This window comes from Mobula birostris, chromosome 29 (genome assembly GCF_030028105.1).
Source record: "Mobula birostris isolate sMobBir1 chromosome 29, sMobBir1.hap1, whole genome shotgun sequence".
NCBI lineage: Eukaryota > Metazoa > Chordata > Chondrichthyes > Myliobatiformes > Myliobatidae > Mobula > Mobula birostris.
The window spans coordinates 28,839,475-28,863,695 of record NC_092398.1 but is presented as its reverse complement, the minus strand read 5'-3'; the positions used below and the strand labels follow the sequence as shown (position 1 = coordinate 28,863,695).

Below are 24,221 nucleotides of genomic sequence, written 5' to 3'. Positions count from 1 at the left end.
CCCCACCATTGAGCACATCTACTTGAAATGCTGTCGTAGGAAAGCAGCATCCATGATTAGGGACTCCCACCACCCAGGACATGCTCTCTTCTCGCTGCTGCCATCATGAAGGTGGTACAGGAGCCGCAGGATAACTTCACTTGCCCCATCATTGTAAATGCTGACACAACCAATGGACTCATTTTCAAGATTTCTTCATCTCTTGATCTTGGTATTTATTGCTTATTTATGATCATTTCTTCATTTTAGTATTTGCAGAGTTTGTCATCTTCTGCACAAAGTTCCCCCAAGTTGGTGCGGTCATTCATTAATTCTTGTATGGTTATTGTATGCCAGCAAAGGAAAATATCCCAGGGTTGACATTTGGCGTCTATGTACTAAATTTGTTTTGAAATTTGATCTCTGTTGGATTTTCATGCACAGCAGTTTACAGAGAATGGTGTGAAAAAGGAAAAAAAAGCCAGTGAGTGTCAGTTCTGTGTCTGAGAGCGCCTTGTCAATCAGAGAGTTCAGAAGGGAATGACCATACTGTTTCAGGCTGACAGGAAGGTGACAGTAATTCAAATAGCCATGCATTACAACAGTGGGGTGCAGAAGAGCATCTCTGAACACACAGCATGTCGAACCTTGAAGAGGATGGTCTACAGCAGCAGAAGACCAGAAATATACAAGCGATATCTAATAAAGCGGCCGATGTGTGTATTTTAGTTTTCTGAACTTGAATTATCATGCTGCTGGATGACAAAGTGTGTTGTACAGATTTTATTTGAATCCACAGACATTCTTCATTCTTCCAAGCAGGTGCGGCAACAGAAAGATTTTGCTCAGAGGTTAATTGTACCTTAGGATGTAGGATTCGGCACCTCTTGATAACTGCTTTGCAGGCACTGACAACACTGGTCTCCAGCACTGCAGTTAAACATAGGCAACGAGATGCTGGAAATCCAGAACAACAGACACACACAAAATGGTGGAGAAATTCTGCAGGTTAGGTAACATCTATGGAGGAAAATAAACAGTTGATGTTTCAGGCTGAGAGCCTTCATCAGGACTGGAAAGGAAAGGGAAAGAATAAGGAGGGGAGAAGAAGAAGCTGCCAGGCCATAGGTGAAGTCGGAGAAAGGTGGTTGGGTGGAGGAGGCTGGATGAAGTGAGAAGCAGGGAGGTGATAGGTGGAAGAGGAAACAGCTAAAGAAGGAGGAATCTGATAGGAGAGAATAGTTGACCGTGGAGGGAAGGCAACAAGAAGGAGCACCAGAGGGAGGTGATGGGCAGGTGAAGATAAGCGAAGAGGTAAGAGGGGAGGCAGATTGTGGAATATATGAGGAAAAGGTTGGGGAAACAATTTCCTGAAGGTATAAAGTCTAAATTTATGGTATCAGGTTGGAGGTAACCCATAGAGAATATGAGGTGTTGCTTCTCCAGCCTGAGTCTGACCTCATCATGGGAGTAGAGGAAGTCGTGGACCGACATGTGGGAGTGGGAATCATGATCATCATCATGTGCCATGTTGTTGGATGCGGATGATCATGGTCATAGGCTCTTGGCAAATTCTACAGAAGTAGTTTGCTATTGCTTTCTTCTGAGGAGTTGTTTTACAAAATGAGTGATTCCACCCATTATCAATACTCTCCAGAGGTTGTCTGCCAGGCTGTTGTCAATTGTCAATGGCCACAAAATCACGATTTATGCCCCATGAATCTGACAGGGGGCTAAGCAGGTGCTACACCTTGCCAGCAGAGGGAAGGAGCACCTTACACCTTTGGTCACGTATGTGAATAGGAAATCAAACTGAAATGGGTTAAACACAAAGTAAAAAGCGGCATTGTGAGGCAGGTGATTTCCAATGCATGCCAGACAAACGAGAACGGAGACGGCAGTCACCAGGTATCCAAGTACCGGCAAGTTGTGAATTTCACAGTTCGATTTCAAACTTCTGTCGTGCATTCAGAGGCAGGCCTCGGCATCTGGCCAAGTTCTTCACACAGACGGTCGTCCTCACCGTGTGAGCAGAGTTCTGAGAAGAAAAGAGAAGAGGGATAATGAAGATATGGACTGTGTAATAATTAAGACAGCACCAGTCAACAGCAGTATGTAACATTTCAGGATATAATGCTGCTGCTTTATAATGGATTAGGCAATCTGCATTTGGAGCATCGCGAGCAGTTTTGGACCTAAGCTAAGAATGGATGTACTGACAGTGGAGTGGTTCCAGAGGAGGTTCACGAGAATGATCCTGGAAATGAAAGGGATAAAGTATGATGAGCAGTTGACAGCTCTGGGTCTATACTCACTGAAGTTTAGAACAATGGCGAGTGGGATGTCATCAAAACCTACTAAATATTGAAAGGCCTGGTTAGAATCGCCAGCTGGTGGCGTAGTGGCATCAGCGCCGGACTTCGGAGCGAAGGCTCCTGAGTTCGAATCCAGCCGACTCCCTTGCTCACTTTCCATCCGTGCTGGGTTGAGCGTCGAGCTAGCAACTCGGCCTCGTAAAAACGAGAAAGCCTGCTAAGAAAACGCCATCATGACTAAGTCCCAATGACTCCACTCGGAGTCAAGGGGTTTCTTCTTTCTTCTTCTGGTTAGAATGGATGTGGAGAAGATGTTTCCTATTGTGGGGGAGTCTGGGACCAGAGGGCACAGAATCCGAGTGGAGGGATGTCCCTTTAGAACAGAGATGAGGAGGAATTTCTTTAGCCAGGAGGTTGTGAGTCTGTGGGATTCATTGCTACAGGTGGCTGTGGAGGAGAAGTCATTGTGTATATTTAAAGTTGAGCTTGGAAGGAAGGAAGTTGACGTTCCTTCCTGAACTTGATGATTTCTTGATTAGTAAGGGCGACAAAGGTTATGGGGAGAAGTTAGAAGAATGAAGTTGAAAGGAGGATAAATCAGCCATGATGGAATGGCGAAATAGACATGATGGGCTGAATGGCCTAATTATGATCCTATGTCTAATAGTTACGTCCTCCTGACCCCAGGTTCCTGTGTGCATAGTGCACCCTAGTTAACTTTTTTGATGTTTACCAGACATAAAATGGGTGTATGAGATGTCCAGGGGCGGGGTGCAGTGGGGGGTAGCACTGCTGGTGACGGAGCTTGTCGTGTCCATTCTGGGGGAGCTCACTCACATTAGTCCCCACCTGACACTCAGCTTTCACATGCAGCTCCAAGTAGCTGTATAGGTGTGACAGCGGCCACACCCCAGTACATTGCTTCGATGGACAGGTTAAACCAGGAGAGGGTAGCCGGCGGCCTTATACCACAGTGAGATAGGAACATGCCCATCCGAACGTGCGAAGAGATGCGGAATGAGTGGATGAGGTCAACAGTGAGATTCAACAGCCACACTTCATTGAGAGGTACAGAAGAAGTCATGGTCGTCTACTGCAATGAAGGAAGACGTCAGTTATGACAAGTACTCATACCACTGGTCCTGGACCTTCAAATTTCAGAGAGTGCAGCTGCCCCAGTGCAGCAGTTTTTCCACTTTAAAAACTCTCCTGCACTGGTTTCAAACTCATCGTCAGATATGACAGATATCCAATCAATCATCCAGAAACAAGGCAAACAAGAGAAAATCTGTAGATGCTGGAAGTCCAGGCAACACATATAAAATGCTGAAGGAACTCAGCAGGCCAGGCAGTGTCAATGGAAAAGAGTAAAGAGTTGATGTTTTGGGCCAAGACCCTTCAGCAGGACTGGAGAAAAAAAGATGAGGAGTAGAGTTCTGGGGGGTCCTGTTGAAGGGTCTCAGCCCAAAACGTTGATTCTTTTCCATAGACGCTGCCTGTCCTGCTGAGTTCCTCCAGTATTTTGTGTCTGCTGTCCAGATACAAGGTATTACTGACACCGGTGAAGTGATTGCACAGCAAAGAATTTGCACTGACTCCAATATGCTGACTTAATGTCAATTTCCCCCATATCAGACAGGAATAATTGTTACTCTTGATGACATGGCTATCGACAGCGCAGTAGGTTGTTGTAGGTTACAACAGGACATTGGCAGAATGCAGAGCTGGGCCCAGAAAACTGAAATGATTCACATTGGAAGGTTGAGCTTGAAGTCAGAGTGCAGGGTTAAATGGCAATATTCTCAGCAGTGTGGAGGACAGAGGGATCTTTGGTCCATGTTGCCAGTCACCTCAATGTTGCTATGCAAGTTGAAATTGTGGTTAAGAAGGCATATGGTATGTTGGCCTTCATTAGTCGAGGGATTGAGTTCAAGAGCTGACAGGTAATGATGCAGTTCTACAAAACCCTGATTATACCACACTTGGAACAGGTTGTTCAGCCCAGGTCTCCTCATTATAGGAACGATGAAGAAGCTTCAGAGAGAGTGCAGAGCAGATTTACCAGGATGCTGCCTAGATTGGGGAGCATGTCTTATGAGAATAGGTTGAGTAAGTCAGAGCAAAGGAGGATGAGAGGCTACTTGAGAAAAGGTGTATAAGAGGAAATGATTGAATGGATAGCCAGGGACTTTTTCCCAGGGCAGTAATGTCTAATGCGACCCATCTTCCCTACTCTAAACAGCACTAAGAGAATCTCAATAACTATATCAGATCGAGCTTTTGATTTACTCCCTTTTATAGACTATAAAGCAGCAGCAAAATCCGAACAGATGATAACCCTGCATGGTCGAGAGTCTTCTATACACCATAAGGCCCAGAGGATTGCTAATAATTCTGTTGCAAAGCAAGAAACACCATCTGAAACCCGGTGACCAATCTTAACTCCAAGTTGAGACACATACATCCCAAATCTGCCCTACTGCTCTCTGGGTCCACTGAGCCATCAGTAAAAATCTTCAGATAAGATCCCCATTTATTATTTAAATATACATTTGTGATCAACGCTGATCAAATTGCACTGCTTCCTTGAAGCTGAAAAAGGAGATTTATGTCTACTTCTGGTCCTGGATAGAGCCAAAAAGGGACGGGTGGCAAGAAAATTTGGTCAGCTATGTCTTCCTCAGTCAGTTTCAATTTCACAGCCCAGTTAGTAACCAAATCTAAAAATGGGTATCTTTTAATTTTACGTTGGCGCTCTGAATTCCCCTGCAAAAGACACTTTGATGGACAGCAGTGATTGAATCCATTTAGTTTTACCCAATACTTCAGGCCCAACTGAATTTGTCTTAAATGCAGAGGCAGTTCTCCCATCTCCACACATAATGCCGGGACTGATGTTGTTCTAAAGGCTCCACAACAGCGTCTAAGTGCTTTGGACTGCACACTGTCTAGTTTTCCAAGCACTGCCGTAGCAGCGGGAACCATATGCAATACAACCATAATCTATAACTGATCGAATCATAGCTAGATATATTAAGTACATAGTTTCCCGCCCTGCTCTACAGTCGCATCCAGCAATACTTCTCATAACATTCTCACACTTTTTGGGACAAGTTTGAGGAGTCAGGGTATTTATAAAGCTTTGAAATTTGTATCACTTGGCCTTACCTAACGATGATTGTGAACAAGCCATAGCCCTAACAAGCTAATTAAGGTCTGAGACCTTGGCAAAAGTTATCTGAGAGCTCAAATCTCTTGGGGTGCCCAAACTTTTGCATGGTGCTCCTTTCCTTTTCTCCACTCTGAAATTCTACAAAACAAAAATAATACACTGATCTTGCTTAAAGTGTTGAAAAGAATGTTTCATTTTTAACTTTATGACTTTTGGAGATCAGTTCATCTTCTACTCACTTAACTATTCACAGTAACAGAAATTTTGACCGGGGTGCCCAAACTTTTGCATGCCTCTGTATGTTTTTATTTGCACAATTAGTCTTCTTTTGCACATTGGTTGTTGATCAGTTTTTGATTATGTATAGTCTTCATAAATTTGATTGTAATTATTTTCCTGTAAATGCCCGGAAGAAGATGAATCTCAAGGCAATATTTGATGGCATATATGTACTTGGATGCTATATTTAAATCACAAGGCATAGAAGCAGAATTAAGGCATTTGGCTTATTGAGTCTGTGCTGGCCATTTCATTGCAGCTGATTTATTATTCATCTCAAACCCATTCTCCTGCCTTCTCCCCATGATCTTTGATGCCCTTACTAAACTTTAATTTTAACAGGGTGTAATTAAAATTACTAATTTACTCTGACTTTGGTGGTTACACTGCTCAGAAGAGGCCACATGAAAATAGTATGCACAGCATGGAAGACACGATCAAGATACTGATTTGATGACACAATCAATTTAGAAAGAGACATCTACCAATCATATCGTATTTCCTGCCTATAATTTGAATGAATAAAGGTATGTTTTAGAAACAAAGAAAAGTACAGCTCAGAAACAGGCCATTCCGCCCACATTTGTACTAATCATGATACCAAATTACACGATCTCCCTTTAGTCTTCACTCATTGGTCACTTTATTAGGTACACCTGTACACCTGCTTGTTAATCCAAATATTTAATCAGCCAATCATTCTTTCTTTCCTTTCAAATCTTTTTATTGTATATATAGGAAAAATAACATGAGTACATCGAAGTAACAACACTTACAATGCCTCAGAAAAAAAACCCATCATCTTAAAGATTGAAAACAAAATTTTGTGATAACAAAAAAAACCTACTGAGCAGAAAAGTGAGGAAAAAAAAGAGAACCCATTAAGTGTACAACCCTGGAGCCACGCGTCATACAAAAAGCTTCTAAAATAAACATCAAACCGTTAGCAAGAAAAGAAAATATACTAAAAAAAATTACAATTAGATCGTGGAAAAATTATATCACTTAACTCAAATGATAATAACGAGCAAATGAGCCCCATCTTTTCTCAAAATCAAATAAAGGTTCAAAGGTTCGACTTCTAATTTTCTCCAAACTAAGACATAGCATCACTTAAGAGAACCATTGTGACAAAGTGGGAGCTGATGTATCCTTCCACTTCAACAAAATGGCCCTCCTAGCTATCAATGTAACAAATGCAATAACATGTTGGTCAGACACAGAAATACCATGAATATTTTGAGGATCTATTCTAAAAAGCACAGTTAATTTATTAGGTTGTAAATTAATTTTAATTGCTTTAGTAATTGTTGAGAAAACCGACTTCCAGAACTGTTCTAATATAGAACAAGACCAAAAGATATGTGTCAGTGTAGCTATCTCAGTTTTACATCTATCACAATGACTATCAACATTAGAAAAGATTTTACAAAGTCTCTCCTTTGTCAAATGATAACGATGTACAATTTTAAATTGAATCAATGAATGGCTAGCACAAATTGAAGAAAAGTTAACCGACTTCAATAGCCGCATCCAATCCTCCGTCATAAAAGTCAAATTAAGTTCCTTTTCCCAATCCTGTTTGATCTCAGACAAAGGACGCTTATCCCATTGTAATAGTAAATTATAAATTCTTCCAATAGAACCCTTAATCAAAGGATTCATACTCATAATATTATCTAACAGGTCAGCCTCCAATATGTAAGGGAAATTACTTAAATATTTTTGTAAAAAATGTCTAACTTGAAGGTATTGCAGAAAGTGTGAGTATGAAAGAGAATATTTATCAATTAATTGTCAATCTATCTTCTTTAAATAAATCTAAAAAAGAATTAATACCTTTATTTTCCAAAGTAGAAAAATTGGATCACTCAAAGAAGGCTTAAAAAAGTAATTTTGGTAAATTAAACCACAAAGTTTAAATTTTTTAAGATTAAAAAAATTGTGGAACTGGCGCCAAATTTGTAAAGAATACTTAATCACAGGATATAGGTTTAAATTAACAACTTTACCTAATTGCATAGGTAAAGGAGCCCCCAATAACGAGGTTAAATAAAACTGTTTTACAACTTTTAGTTCCAGGTCTACCCAAATTGACCGATCACTCTTATCAACCCAATATAACCAAAAAGACATATACCGGAGATTAACAGCCCAATAATACATTCTAAAATTAGGCAAAGCAAGCTCTCCATACTTTTTCAATTTTTGTAAATGACATTTACTAATTCTTGGTCTTTTATTATTCCAAATAAAAGATAAAATAATAGAATCAATCCGATCGAAAAACTTCCTAGTCAAAAAAACAGGAATATTCTGAAATAAATATAAAAATCTCAGTAGAATCATCATTTTAACTATATGAATACGACCAACAAGTGAAAATGTAAGTCAACTCCATCTACTAAATAAATACTTCATAGAGTCTACTAAGGGATCAAAATTAGCTTTATAAAGATCCTTATATTAATTTTAGTAAAAGTGAATTGTTTCCTTTATACTCCTTTTAAAGTTTCAGACTCCTTTAGATATTTAGGTATTATGATTATTAATCAGCTAATCATGTGGCAACTTAAAGCATAAAAGCATGCAAACGTGGTCAAGAAGTTCAGTTGTTGTTCAGTCCAAACATCAGAATGGGGAAGAAATATGATCCAAGTAACTCTGACCACAGACCAGACAGGATGGTTTGAATAGAGAATGAACTGCTGATCTCCTGGGATTTTCATGGACAACAGTTCCTAGAGTTTACAGAGAGCGATGCAAGGACAAAAATAACATCCAGTGGAGCAGATCTGATGGGCTGAGTGGCCTAATTGTACTCCGATGTCTTACATCCTATCTCTGAAGGTTAAAACTCTTTAATCCACATCTTTGGGGCCTGAGTGGTGCTGACTACACAAAATGTCTCCTTTAGACTTAATGACTGGTCTTGGCCCGAAATGTCAACTGTTTATTCCCCTCCATAGACGCTGCCTGACCTACCGAATTTTTGCAGCATTGTGTGTATGTGACTGTGTGCGTTGCTCTGGATTTCCACCAACTGCAGAATCTTCTGTGTTTCAAAACTGTCCTCTGGTCATTCGCCACTGACCAGGGGAACGGTTCTTTCAGACACTCCCAAATCATATGAGGGGTCCAAAAGCAGTTGGTAACCCAAAGTTTCAGTGAAATTGAAATACCAACGGCCGAAATATCAAAAGTTACATTGTGAGGTTAATTAGCTACAGGTTAGTGCAGATCAGGAGCAGGTTTGATATTAATAGAAACATCTAATCAGCCAATCATGTGGCAGAAATTCAATGCATGCAGACATAGTCAAGAGGTACATTTGTTGTTCAGACCGAGCATCAGAGAGGGGAAGAAAGGCGATCTAAGTGGCTTTGACTGTGGAATGATTGTTGGTGCCAGATGGGGTGGTTTGATTATCACAGTAACTGCTGCTCTCCAGGGATTTTCACATACAACAGTCTCTAGAGTTTACAGGCAATGGTGCGAGGAACAACAGTGGGGCAGTTCTGAGGGTGAAAACAATTTGTTAATGGGTGGGGTCAGAGGAGAAGAGCCAGACTGGTTCAAGCTGACAGGAAGGTGACACTAACTCAAATAACCACACGTTATAACCGTGGTGTGCAGAAGAGCATCTCTGAACACACAACATGTCAAACTTTGAAATTGATGGGCTGTAGTAACAGACCATGAACATAAACTTTATTATGTTCCTCATGCACCCTTAATAAAGCGGCCACTGAGGGTATAATGGCTCCACTTCTTGCCTGTTCACTCGTCTGCCAAAACGGTCTTAAACATTGCTTTCATATCTGGTTCAACCACCTCCTCTGGTACCCCAGGTGCTGACCGCTCTGTGTAGAACAGTTCTCCTCACAACTCTCCGTTCACTTTTCCTCTCTCACCTGGAATCTGCACCATCGGACATTTGATAAGCACAAGGGGTTCTGCAGATACTGGAAAATCCAGAGCAACACACACAAAATGCAGGAGGACCTTAGCAGGCGAGGCAGCAAAGATGGAAGGGAATAAACAGTCAATGTTTCAGGTCAAGAATCTTCGTCAAGACTGGATTGGAAGGGGACAGAAGTAAGAGTAAAGCGTGAGGAGGGAAAGGAATACATGCTGGCAGATTACAGTGAGTAGCATCGATTTCTCTAACTTCTGGTAATTTCTCTCCCCTTCCCATCTTATCTTTATCCATTCCCCATTCGGCATATCCATTACCCCTTCACTTCTCCTTACTGCCCAGCGCCTCCCTATGGCGTCCCTCCACCTTCCCTTTCTCCCAAGATCCACTCTCCTCTCCTTTTAGATTAGTTGAGTGTTGGGAGCTGATGGGAATGTCTCTAGCATGTAGGTGTGTGTGTGGGGGGGGGTGGGTGGAGTTTATTTGGGCTAATGGGAATGTTGGAAGAACAACGTTGGAAAAATCTAAATGGATATTTGATGGTCAGTGTAAACCAGTGGTTTGTTTCCCTCTTGAATTCTTTCTTGCTCTCTGGCCTGCCCTTATATTCTACCACGCTTAGTGTAGAATTTGGTGTGATAACCCATGCTGAATCACTGGGTCTCCGATGACCAGACTGGGTATTTGGCCAACTGGGTATCTGTGGCTTTTTTAAAAATGAAGGGTATGAAGAAAAAAATGTTCCCCGGACTGATGACTACATACAAAAATATTCCTACCTTTCCACCTGATCATTCCTCCAGACACTGCAGTCAGAATGCCAATTATTCCAGCGATTATTCCAATCACATATCCATAGACTGGATAGGTATTCTTCGGAACTAGGAAAATCAGTAAAACTGGGGTCAGAACGTATTATGGCAGAGAGCAGTTTGGCTACAGCTGTTGGTCAGAAGATACAAGAGCAGAGAACAGTTCGGCGTTCTCTGTTGAGGGCGTGGATTGACATGTGGAATTATGACGTTATAGCAATTAGTGAAACTTGGCTACAGGAGGGGCAGGACTGGCAGCTTAATATTCCGGGGTTCCGATGTTTCAGATGTGATCGAGGCAGAGGAATGAAAGGTGGGGGAGTTGCATTGCTTGTTAGGGAAAATATTACAGCAGTGCTCAGGCAGGACAGATTAGAGGGCTTGTCTACTGAGTCCTTATGGGTGGAGCTGAGAAACAGGAAAGGTATGGCCACATTAGTGGGATTGTATTACAGACCACCCAATAGTCAACGAGAATTGGAAGAGCAGATCTGCAGGGAAATAGCAAGCAACTGCAGGAAACATAAAGTTGTGGTGGGAGGGGATTTTAATTTTCCATATATTGATTGGGACTGTTAGGAGTCTAGATGGTTTAGAGTTTGTAAAATGTGTTCAGGAAAGTTTTCTAAATCAATATATAGAGGGACCAACTAGAGGGGATGCAATATTGGATCTCCTGTTAGGAAACGAGTTAGGACAAGTGACGGAAGTCTGTGTAGTGGAGCACTTTGGTTCCAGTGATGATAACACCATTAGTTTCAACTTGATCATGGACAAGGATAGATATGATCCTAGGGCTGAGGTTCTTAACTGGAAGAAGGCCAAATTTGAAGAAATGAGAAAGGATCTAAAAAGCGTGGATTGGGACAGGTTGTTCTCTGGCAAGGATGTGATCGGTAGGTGGGAAGCCTTCAAAGGAGAAATTTTGAGAGTGCAGAATTTGTATGTTCCTGTCAGGATTAAAGGCAAAGTGAATAGGAATAAGGAACTTTGGTTCTCAAGGGATATTGCAACTCTGATAAAGAAGAAGAGGGAGTTGTATGACAAGTATAGGAAGCAGGGAGTAAATAAGGTGCTTGAGGAGTATAAGAAGTGCAAGAAAATACTTAAGAAAGAAATCAGGAGTGCCAAAAGAAGACATGAGGTTGCATTGGCAGTCAAAGTGAAGGATAATCCAAAGAGCTTTTACAGGTATATTAAGAGCAAAAGGATTGTAAGGGATAAAATTGGTCCTCTTGAAGGTCAGAGTGGTCACCTATGTGCGGAACCAAAGGAAATGGGGGAGATCTTAAATAGGTTTTTTGCGTCTGTATTTACTAAGGAAACTGGCATGAAGTCTATGGAATTAGGGGAAACAAGTAGTGAGATCATGGAAACTGTACAGATCGAAAAGGAGGCAGTCCTTGCTGTCTTGAGGAAAATTAAAGTGGATAAATCCCGGGGACCTGACAGGGTGTTCCCTCGGACCTTGAAGGAGACTAGTGTTGAAATTGCAGGGGCCCTGGCAGAAATATTTAAAATGTCGCTGTCTACAGGTGAGGTGCCAGAGGATTGGAGAGGGGCTCATGTTGTTCCGTTGTTTAAAAAAGGATCGAAAAGTAATCCGGGAAATTATAGGCCGGTAAATTTAACGTCGGTAGTAGGTATGTTATTGGAGGGAGTACTAAGAGACAGAATCTACAAGCATTTGGATGGACAGGGACTTACTATGAGAGTCAACATGGCTTTGTGCGTGGCAGGTCATGCTTGACCAATCTGTTGGAGTTTTTCGAGAGGTTACCAGGAAAGTGGATGAAGGGAAGGCAGTGGATATTGTCTACATGGACTTCAGGAAGGCCTTTGACAAGGTCTCGCATGGGAGGTTAGTTAGGAAAATTCAGTCGCTAGGTATACATGGAGAGATGGTAAATTGGATCAGACATTGGCTCAATGGAAGAAGCCAAAGAGTGGTAGTAGAGAATTGCTTCTCTGAGTGGAGGCCTGTGACTAGTGGTGTGCCACAGGGATCAGTGCTGGGTCCATTGTTATTTGTCATCTATATCAATGATCTGGATGATAATGTGGTAAATTGGATCAGCAAATTTGCTGATGATACAAAGATTGGAGGTGTAGTAGACAGCGAGGAAGGTTTTCAGAGCCTGCAGAGGGACTTGGACCAGCTGGAAAAATGGGCTGAAAAATGGCAGATGGAGTTTAATGCAGACAAATGTAAGGTATTGCACGTTGGAAGGACAAACCAAGGTAGAACATACAGGGTTAATGGTAAGGCACTGAGGAGTGCAGTGGAACAGAGGGATCTGGGAATACAGATACAAAATTCCCTAAAAGTGGCGTCACAGGTAGGTAGGGTCGTAAAGAGAGCTTTTGGTACATTGGCCTTTATTAATCAAAGTATTGAGTATAAGAGCTGGAATGTTATGATGAGGTTGTATAAGGCATTGGTGAGGCCGAATCTGGAGTATTGTGTTCAGTTTTGGTCACCAAATTACAGGAAGGATATAAATAAGGTTGAAAGAGTGCAGAGAAGGTTTTACAAGGATGTTGCCGGGACTTAAGAAACTCAGTTACAGAGAAAGGTTGAATAGGTTAGGACTTTATTCCCTGCAGCGTAGAAGAATGAGGGGAGATTTGATAGAGGTATATAAAATTATGACGGGTATAGATAGAGTGAATGCAAGCAGGCTTTTTCCACTGAGGCAAGGGGAGAAAAAAACGAGAGGACATTGGTTAAGGGTGAGGGGGGAAAAGTTTAAAGGGAACATTAGGGAGGGCTTCTTCACACAGAGAGTGGTGGGAGTATGGAATGAGCTGCCAGATGAGGTGGTAAATGCGGGTTCTTTTTTAACATTTAAGAATAAATTGGACAGATACATGGATGGGAGGTGTATGGGGGGATATGGTCCGTGTGCAGGTCAGTGGGACGAGGCAGAAAATGGTTCGGCACAGCCAAGAAGGGCCAAAAGGCCTGTTTCTGTGCTGTAGTTTCTATGGTTCTATGGTTCGGCCATAATTAGGCAGAAGATATTACAGCAGAGAGCAGTTTGGCTGCACTTGTCATTCAGAAGGTATTACAGCAGAGAGCAGTTTGACCACAGTTGTTTGCATTTTATTGTCTTCACCAGACTTCTCTAGTTTTGGTCCAATACAACAGCAGAGAATGGCCCCTTATCGAAGAAGGATGTGCTGGGTTTGAACCCAGGTCACTGGCAGTTAAAGTGTTATGTTACCTGCCAGTTAGACTGCTGGAATGTGCCGGTTGTCTTATGAGAAAGGGTCAGACATGCTGGGCTTGTATCCACTGAGGATAGAAGTGTGCTAATTGGCTTATTATGATACACCGAGGTAGAGTAAAAAGTATTTGTGAGCCTGATATCCAAACCATCATTCCATATATACAAGGTAGTTCAAAAGCAAGTACTTGGGAGAACTCGTGGAGGGTTCCCTAAATGTTAATTTATCGGTTGAATCAATGGTAAGAGAGGCAAATACAATGTCAGCTTTCCTTTCCTATGGACTCGAGTATAAAAGCAGGAATCTATTGCCGGTCCTCATTAGGCACTGATCAAATCCTCACTTGAAGTATTATGAGTAGTTTTGGGCCTCTTATCTCAGAAAGGATGTACCGGAATTAGAGAGGCCCCAGAGGAGGTTCATGAGAATCATCCCAGGAAGGAAAGTACGAGCCAAGAGAAAACACAAATCCGAGGTGCAAAGGGAATTGGAGGTCCCCGAACAGGATTCCCGAAAGGTTAATTTGCAGGCTGAGTCAGGAGTAAGGAAGGCAAGTGCAGTGTTACCACTCTTTTATGCTGAGGCTTCATAAGAAATTGGTCTTAAGCAGTTTGAGTATTGGAGAGGGTCCGAATGAGGTTAACGAGAATGATCCTGACAATGCACGGGTTAACATATGATGAGAATTTGATGGCTCTGGGCCTGTACTTAGTGGAATTTAGCAGAATGATGGGGGTGGATGTGTCATTCAATCCTATCAAATACTGAAAAGCCTAGACAGAGTGGACGTGGAGAGGATGTTTCCTCTAATGGGGGAGTCGAGCACCAGGGGACACAGCCTCAGAATAGAAGGACATCCCTTTAGAACAGAGATGAGAAGGAATTTCTTTAGGTAAGTCCCTGAATTCATTGCCACAGACTGCTCTGGAGGCCACGTCACTGAGTAGATTTAAAGATGAAGTTGAAAGGTTCTTGATTATTAAGGGTGTCAAAGGTTACGGGGAGAAGGCAGAAATACGGGGTTGAGTGGATAATAATTTAGCCATGAAATGCCTAAGCAGGTTCAATAGGCCAAATGGACTAATTCTGCTCCTATAATTTATGATCTTATGGTGATCAGCATGGTCCAGTTGGGCTGAAGTGCACATATCTGTATTACTCCATGACTGATGTAGAAAGTGGAGATACTGATTCTCACCAGGCTACAACAGGATTCTGTTCCTGTGAAACAATCGTAACCTGAATGGGTTGAAAATGTGAACCAAATCACCCAATCATGTGGCAGCAACTCAATGCATCAAAGCATGCAGACATGGCCAAGGGGTTCAGTTGTTGTTCAGACCAAACATCAGATTGGGGAAGAAATGTGATCTGAGTGACTTTCACCATGGAATCTAGACAAGATGGTGCCTGTGTACAACGTCCCACTGGTCAACGTCTATCAGATAGTCAACGAATCTGTTTATTTCACTTCTTTTACGTCTGCTTTTCATCTGAAATGTGTTTCTGGAACTGTTAAGAGCCTGTGATTTACAGTTTAGAGATCAATTGAGTGATCTAGTGCTTTGCTGTCTCCGGGAAGATTCCAGGAAGCTCAAACAGCCTCAAGGCGAAGCAGCTTAAAGATAAGGCAGGGGCCAATGATCGACTCCATTTTGCTGAGTAAAGTGTCGAGGAAGATTGAATCTGAGGCAACTGCTTGCCTTTTGATTGCAGGGATGGATTTCTCTGCTGTGTGGTGCCTTTCACTCTTTGTTGTTGGAGGGCAGGCCTCTGTGTTTGAGTGTTCTCTCTCTCTCTCTCTCTCGCTGTTGGTCAGAGGACATTACCAGGTTCTGAATTTATGGATTGGACTATGGACTTCCAGTCTTATGATTTTTATATTCTATGTTTTCCCCTGTTCTTTCACCTTGTTATTGCAGAGCATGTTTTGTTAGTTTTTTTTTACGTGAGGGAGTGGGGTTTAGATGGGTTGATGTTCTTGTAGCATTTTGATTTTTTTGTGCAGGGTGGGGGTTTGGGGGGTTGATGTTCCTGTTCAGTTTTGTTTTTTTTGTGCAGTGGAGGGGTGGGGGTTTGATGTTTATCTTTGAATGACTTCCATGGATTTCTTTTTTTCCTGGCTATCTGGAGAAGATGAATCTCAGAGTTGAATACTGAATACATAGATTGATAATAAATGTACCTTTGAACGATGCTGATGCACGATGGGGTGGTTTGAGTATCTCAGAAATTGTTGAGCTCGCGGGATTTTCAGGTACAAGTCTCGAGAGTTTAAAGTGAACAGTGTGAAAAACAAACAAAAAAAATCATCTACTGAGTGGCAGTTGTGGGCAAAAGTGCCTTGTTAGTGAGATTTCAGAGGAGAATGGCCAGACTGGTTCACGCTAACAGGAACACGACAGTAACTGAAAGAACCGCCTGATACAATGTTGGTGTGCGGAAGAGCGTCACTGAACGCAAACATTTCCAACCTTGAAGCGGATGAGCTACAGCAGCATAAGACCACGACCTTACACTCAATGGTCACTTTATTATGTAGAGGAGGTGCCTGATAAAGTGGCCACTGAGTGTATAATATAGTGTTGGACAGAGTGTGAACCAGATCATCACCAGTACACTGCACCCCAAATTATTCAGACTCTGAGCCTTACCCCAAACTGCATGCAGCTTGTCAGGGACGCTCAGATGCTCGATTTCACAAGTGTAAGTGTCACCCTTCTCGGGGTCAATTTCGACCTGTAGCCGGACTTGGAACGTCCTATCCCAGTTGGGTAAAATTCTTGTCATTGGCACTTCCCGATCGATCGCCACACCATTCCGCAGCCACGTTGCGTGGATTTTCTTGGGATAAAATCCATGCACTTGGCATGTCAGGGCCAAGGTATTCTCTCTGTTCTTCATGTGTCTTGAGGTTATTGTGATAGTCGGCTTCGCTGCAGTGGACAGAAACACATTGAAGCTGAACTTGGTTACGGGATCAAAAAAAGTAAAGACTAACAGAACTTCAAAGTTCAAAGTATGTTTACTATTAAAGCATGTGTATATTATACAATCTTGAGAATACAGCATGACGGAATGGAGGAACAGACACAATGGGTCAAATGGTCTAATTCTGTTCCTATGTTTATTCACCTCCCTAGATGCTGCCTGGCCTGCTGAATTGTGTGCGCGCGTGCGCACGCGTGTGTGTGCATGCACGTGCATACGCACATGTTGCTTTGGATTGCCACCATCTGCCGAATCTTCTGTGTTTAGAAACTGTCCCTTGGTCATCTGCCTCTGACCAGGGGTAGGGTTCTTTCAGTCACTCCCAGGTCACATGAAAGTTTCAAGAACTGTTGGTAACTCAAAGTTTCCATAAGGTGGAAATACTTAGAAATGAAAATTTGCAGGGTGCAGTTAATTAGCTGCAGGTTAGTGCAGATCAGAATCAGGTTTAATATCACTGACATACACTCAGTGTCAACTTTATTATGTACACTTGCTCGTTAATATAAACTTCTAATCAGCCAATCATGTTCCAGCAACTCAATGCATAAAAGCATGCAGACGTTGTCAAGAGGTTCAGTTGATGTTCAGACCAAACATCAGAATGGGGAAGAAATGCAATCTAATTAACTTTGACCATGGACCAGATGGGGTGGTCTGAGTATCTCAGAAACTGCTGATCTCCTGGGATTTTCATACACAACGGTCTCTCGAGTTCACAGAGAACGGTGCGACAAAGAAAAAACGTCCAGTGAGCGGCAGTTTTGTGGGTGAAAGCACCTTGTTAATGAGAGAGGTCAGAGGAGGATGGCCAGACTGGTTCAATCTGACAGGACGGGGACAGTAACTCAAATCACCATGTGTTACAGCAGTGGTGTGCAGAAGAGCATCTCTGAACGTACAACATGTCACACCTCAAAGTGACTGAGCTGCAGCAGTGATTCCCAAGGGGAGTGCGGTATTGTATGATGTCATGGGGGAAGAGTGACACCCCTACTTGAGGCTCGAGACCTGACCGACCATTAGTAGACTAGGCACTTCTGAAAAAAAGGATGAGGCACTGGAACACAGGAAGAACCACAGCTCAGCAGGCGGTGAGCACCCGTCATCGCAACAAGTCTGAAATTCGACAATCTCATCCAACCTTACCAACCAAACAGACATTATTGGGGATGCGTAAATTAGCAAACAGGGTGTCCAACAATTACCCTTGACTGGCAGCACGGAACGAGTTCGTGCAATTTAATGGTTGATAGGTCAAGTACACCCTCTCCACCTTCATGACAGATCTATGGAAAACAGGTCGCGCAACGATACAGCGCTGGCCGGAACCAAATGATGAAATAGAGTCAATCAGTGAACCCGTCAACACTGAGGAATCCTCTTGAGGTGTTCAAAGTGACCTCGGCTTCATATGTGCGGTCAAGAACCATCTTTGGGGATTACGAAACTTTACGTGACTGGTCAATCGTGTTGACTGGAATAGTAAGAAGGTAGCTTCCCAAACGCAAGCTCTGTCCCGACTAACATTCGATTCCAATCTGAATCCTTGTCAATGTAATTTTTGCAGTTGTGATCATCTTCACCTTTGCCTCGCTGTTCCTTTGCGTACCACTGCCATCGTTCCATCCGTGTCAACTCACTGCCATCAACATCCGATAGGCATTCCCAGTGGTGTTAATTTATTATTTTAATTTAGCCCCGTTAACAATGGGTAAGTATGTACGGTGCGATCTCTACAAGCTTGAAGGCATTGAAGCCTTGCTTTCTAATCCTGCTAAGAAACAGAAATTACACAAAGTGTGTCAATACAAAGTTACATACCTGAAATATGGTTTTATTCCATCCCATTAGATCAGCAACACCCCATGTTTCCTATTTGTAATGCTGTACTGTCTAATGAATCCATGAAACCATCAAGATTGCAGGAATGCTTCTGCAAAAGACACCCTGAAAAGGCTACTTATGCTATTACTCGGTTCCAGAAGATGAAAGAAGCATTGCAAAACCATTGCACATTCGAGTCATTTGCCAAGAAATGACCTTGTTTGTGGTCTCGTTGCTTCTTATATCATTTCCAAAATGATAGCAAGGTGTGGAAAATCTCATACAATTGGTGAAAGATTAATAATGCCTGCTGTATCAGAAGTGCTCACAACTGTTCTCAAAATGGAAACCAGTATTTTAAAATAATTTCCTCTGAGCAATAGCTCATCGTATTGATGAAATGAGTGAAGAGGTGGAATATCAACTTTGCACAGAGCCACAAAAAACAGAATTTGGGATATAACTGGATGAGTCAACTGTGCAAGGCAACGCAGCATTGCTAATGGCATATGTACGGTTTATCTAAAAGGGAAAAGTTTAGGAAGCGATTCTCTTTTGTAAGAAGTTAAAAACATATCAACAGAGAATCAATCTATGACGACCTCAAAATGTATATTGAGGATGAAAGTATTTCAATTAGGAACATGATTTCTTGTACAACAGATGGAGCACCTTATATAACAGGTTGCCATGCTAGTTTAGTGGCATTAATGAAAAAATAAATTCCAAGTTTGTTTACATCCATTGTGTAATTCATCGTCAACACCTCGCAGCCATAAACCTCAGCTAGTGACTTTTTTCAAGCATGACTCCTGTAATAGCTGCTATCAACAAAATTAAAGATCATCCATTAAATAGCAGAATATTTCACCATTTCTGCCAAAATATCAATGCAGAGATTGAATGCTTGTTTCTTCACACTGAAGTGTGTCGGCTGTCAAAAGCTGCTCCTTAAAACACTTTTCGATCTTTTTGCACTGGTGGAAGTCAATGAGATTGGACTTCTATATGGAGATGTGGCAAACCAAGCCAATCTGTATGACAAACTGAATATTCTAAATATGAAACTGCTGGGTGAAAACTTAAATTTAATCCAGACAAAAAGTGCAATGCCCACCTTTATCAGAAAATTGAAAATATGTAAGCAAAACATTGGGAGAAGAATGTTCTCAGTTTCCCTGCATGGAAAGTATGGCACTCTCTTTCACAGATGGTGATTTGCAAGAGTGCTCCTTACACCTGCAGTCACCAAAAAAAGATTTTCAGAATTGATTCAAGGATTTGAACGCTCCAGAAATTCCGGACTGGGTAATAACCCTAATCCTTTGCAAGGTGGAAGAACAGGAAGAGAGCTTGCAAGAAAAAATTATCAAAATTCAGAATAAGGGAGAAGCAAAAATGCTTATTTAAAAACATCGACTTTTGTGCTATGTGGCTAGAGGGTCATATGAAGTTTCCTGGTCTTTGAAGATGAGCCAAACTGCTCTTCATTGTATTTCTATCCTCCTACCTTATTGAAAGTGCAGTGAACCACAAGCTCACAAAAAACAGAAACTGCTTGGATATTGGCATGCGTGGGGACTTAAGGCTTTTGCTGTCACAACTTGAACCAGATATTTCAACTCTTGCTAAAAACCTTCAAGCTTAAGGATCACATTCATGTCAAAGCTGCTGTACAGTGTGTAGGTACTTAGTAAGCTAGTTTTAAAGACCAATAACAATTTAAATCAGAATCAGTTTTCTCGTGTTAGCATATGGTAGACATGTTTTCACACCATGGGGGTGCCAGAAAGTGCGTTGTGCCTTAGAAGAGCATTAGCAAGGATGAAAGTGCTTTAGGGAGGTGTTGGGCTAAAAACAGTTGAAAAACAGTAGGCTACAGCAACAGAAGACCACGAACATACACTCAGTTTCCACTTTATTAGCTACAGGAAAAACCTAATAAAGTGGTCACTGAGTATAAGGTCTTTTTGCTGACAAGTTTGCTGTCTTGTGCCAGCAATATGGTGTAATACATAAAAGGAATAAATTACAAAAACAAACGTATTTAAATGAAATAAATAGTTCAAATAGAGAGCAAAAATAGTGAGGTTATGTTCATGGGTTTTTTGTGGACTGTTTATAAATCTGATGGGAGAAGGGAAGAAGCTTTTCCTGAATCCTTTAGTGTGTGCCTTCAGGCTCCTGGACCTCCTCCCTGAAGGGAGCACTGAAAGGCATGTCCTGAGTGGTGAGGGTCTTTAATGATGGATGATGCCTTTTTGAGGCATCACTCATTGAAGATTCCTGAATGCTAAGGAGGCTCGTGCCCATGATGGAACTAATTGAGTTCACAAATTTCTGCAGCTTCTTTCAACCCTTTGCAGTATCTACACCCCCTCCCCCCATGTGCAGCCAGTTATACCTCTCCACGGTAAATCTGTAGAAATTTGACATACCAAATCTCCTCAAACGCGTAATGAAATATAGCCGCTGTCGTGCCTTTTTGTAACTGCCTTGACATGTAGGCCCCAGGATAGATCCATAGAGACATTGACGCCTAATAACTTGAAATTGCTCACTCCCTCCACTTCTGATCCCTCTTTGAGGACTGGTGCATGTGTTCCCTTGTTTTGCCCTCTCTGTCAGCCTCTGCCACACAGCCTGCTTGAACATCGCTTTGAAAACAAAACTTTAATTCCACTTCCCACTCCCATGCCATGGCCTCCTCTTCTGTCAGGATGAGGCCGCACTCAGGTTGGAGGAGTAACATCTTATATTCCGCCTGGGTAGCCTCCAACCTGATTGCATGACCACCGACTTCCCGAACTTCCAGTAATGCCCCCCCCCCACTTCATCATTCCCCATTCCCTTTTCCCTCTCTCACCTTACCTGCACATCACCTCCCTCTGGTGCTTCCCCCCTTTCTTTCTTCCATGCCCTTCTGTCCTCTCCTATCAGATTCGTCCTCCTCCAGCCTGCACCTCTTTTCCCAATCAACTTCCCAGCTCCTTACTTCACCCCTCTCCACCTCCTAACTCTGACTCCTCAACTTGTTTCTCCAGTCCTGATGAAGGGTCTCAGCCCGAAACGTCGTCTGTACTCTTTTCCATAGATGCTGCCTGGCCTGCTGAGCTCCTCCAGCACTTTGTGGGTGCTGCTTGGATTTCCAGCATCTGCAGATTTTTTTGTGAAAATAAACTTACCCGTCAGAGTTTGAACAGCCTGGTGAACGATCTCCATGGCAACAGGCATGCTTTCAACACAGCAGGTAACATATTTCATAACCTCCGTATAGCGGTTCAGATCGTCCATGTAAGGCTTTACAATTGGATTGATGGCCACAAACTTTCCTGTAGTATAATTAAAGCGAACGGTCGTTTCTCCATTGTAAGCAAACTGCAGGGTAGCCATTGAAAACTGTGAACCTTTACCAGAGAAAGTCACTTGACCGATGTGCATTCCTGGCAAGCAGATAATAATCGATCCATTAACCAATTGTGAGAGTGAAATGGCTCATTTTAAAACCTTAAAATTAATCAACCTGAAACAACAAATTTGTCTCTCCCTTCTGTGGATTCCACACCATTCTGACAGCAAAAAGGTGCCACTTCTCCAGAGCCACCTCTCCCTCCCACAGTAAAACTCCAATAGTTGGGATTTGGTGGTGGTGCTGCTGACCCTTCACCCTCACTCTCTGCACCCACCTCTTCCTCAGTTCGATGCCCACGTCCCCACCCACCTCTTTGCCCAAACCCCTCCTCGCCATTGAAGTGCCCTTCCCTCAACACCTCTCCCCACAGACATCTCTCCTCACCGTCCACACCCAACACTCCACTCACTCCCTCTCTCCCCACCCACCCTCAGTGACTACTTCCCTCCCTCCCCAAACATCCTTGGCAGTCCCTCCCCACCCGCTCAAACATGGCCCCCTCCCCTCCCAGTCTCCGTGTCCTCTATCCTCCCCACTCTCTGCAACCCCACAACTCCACTCCTCAGCCTTCCGTCCCACACTTAGCACCCCTCTCCCTCCCCACACACCTTTGGCACACTATATCCTCTCCCACACACTCATCCCCAATATCCCCGCCCCTTCCGCCACCCCCTCAACAATACTCAATTCACCTCCACTCCCTCCCTACCTATTCTCTCTCAGTGCCTCCTTCCCTTTCCATGCCCATTCGATGCCCTCTCCCCTCTCCTTTGGAACGCCCTTCCCTCCCATTGTGCCCAGTCCACTACCCTCCATTGGCGCCCCCTCCTCCCCACCTTCCCTTTGCACCCCCTTCCCACCCTCCTTTGGTGCTCACTCCCCACCCTGCCTCAATGTCACTCCACTCTCCTCCCCACCCTTTATCGGTACTCATTCCCCTCCTCTCCCCTCTTAACCCTTCCTCAGTTCCCCTCCCCACCCTCCCCTGGTGCCGCTCCTCTCTCCACCTTCCTTCAGCGAGGTCTCCCTTTCCCTCCTGACCTTTACCCTCCCCTCCCTCCCTAGTTGCCCTCTTCCCTCTCTTGCCCACCCTCCCTCAGTGTCCCCACCCCCCTCTACCTCCCTACGCTCCATCGGTGCCCCCTCCCCCGGCGCCTCCCATCCCTGGGGCGCTGCGCTCCTCACCCAGGGCAATGGAGCCGTTGTGGAGGAGGAGGAGGAGGAAGGCGGCGAGCAGAGAGGGAGAGCGGCGTCGCCTCACGCCGGCCGGCGGCTCCTGAGACAGCGGGAGGAGCAGCTGGCTCACGGTTCGCGGAGACGGCATCATTCCCCACATCCCTTCCGCCGAAGGCTGAGGACCTTGTCACACAGCCGCTACGCGCGAAACCGATCGCCAGCCGGCAGGTCCCGTAACGGGAGGCGATCGATGTCGAAGTTTCCCCGACTGAGTGGGCGGCCGCTGCCACAGACAGGCGGGGCGAGGCGGGAGGGAACGCCTTTTGTTTCAACTTGGCGCTTTATTGTCAATGAGACTCAACAACACACGACGAAAGGTGATTGGGATACCAGCTGAGAGGAGCGTGGATGGGGTCGGGTAATAACAGGTGAGGGGGAGGTAGGTGTGTGAGTGGGACACCAGGTGAAAGGGAAGTAGGTGTGTGGGTGGGACACCAGGTGAGGGGTGGTAAGTGTGTGGGTGAGATACCAGGCGAGGGGGAGGTAGGTGTGCGGGTGGAATACAAGGTGAGGGGGAGGTAGGTGTGTGGGTGAGATATCAGGTGAGGGGGAGGTAGGTGGAATACCGGGGGAGGTAGGTGGAATACCAGGTGAGGGGGAATTGGGTGGGTGGGACACTAGGTGAGGGGGAGGTAGGTGTGTGGGTGGGATACCAGGTGTGGAGAAGGTAGGTGTGTGGGTGGGATACCAGGTGTGGGGGAGGTAGGTGTGTGGGTGGGACACCAGCTGAGGGGAGAGGTAGGTGTGTGGGTGGGACACCAGCTGAGGGGGGAGGTAGGTGTGTGGGTGGGATACCAGGTGAGGGGGAGGTAAGTGGGACACGAGGTGAAGGGGAGATAGGTGTGTGGGTGGGATACCAGATGAGAGGGAGGTAGGTTTGTGGGTGGGATACCAGGTGAGGGGGGAGGTAGGTGTTTGGGTGGGATACCAACTGGGGGGAGGTGGGTGGGTGGGATGCCAGGTGAGAACAGAGGTGTGTGGGTGTAATACCAGGTGAGGGGGAAGGTGAGTGGATGGGATACCAGTTCATCAATAAGGTGGGTGATAG

General features: G+C 43.9%; 1 protein-coding gene across 2 annotated transcripts; it reads right to left on the bottom strand.

The window, feature by feature from the left end:
* Positions 1-193: 193 nt before the first annotated feature.
* On the bottom strand, positions 194-23,395 carry LOC140189938 (H-2 class II histocompatibility antigen, E-S beta chain-like). Of its 2 annotated transcripts, none has more exons than XM_072246308.1 (5): positions 23,123-23,395; positions 21,711-21,968; positions 16,362-16,643; positions 10,444-10,545; positions 194-2,017 (listed from the first exon to the last, which is right to left on the bottom strand). In XM_072246308.1, exons 1-5 carry the CDS (start codon positions 23,271-23,273, stop codon positions 1,929-1,931), a joined length of 882 nt encoding a protein of 293 aa, XP_072102409.1. In that variant the 5' UTR covers positions 23,274-23,395; the 3' UTR covers positions 194-1,928. The 2 variants fall into 2 exon arrangements, with proteins under 2 accessions (XP_072102409.1, XP_072102408.1); XM_072246307.1 differs by lacking the exon at positions 194-2,017 and adding an exon at positions 5,478-5,604.
* Between the last annotated feature and the right edge of the window lie 826 nt (positions 23,396-24,221).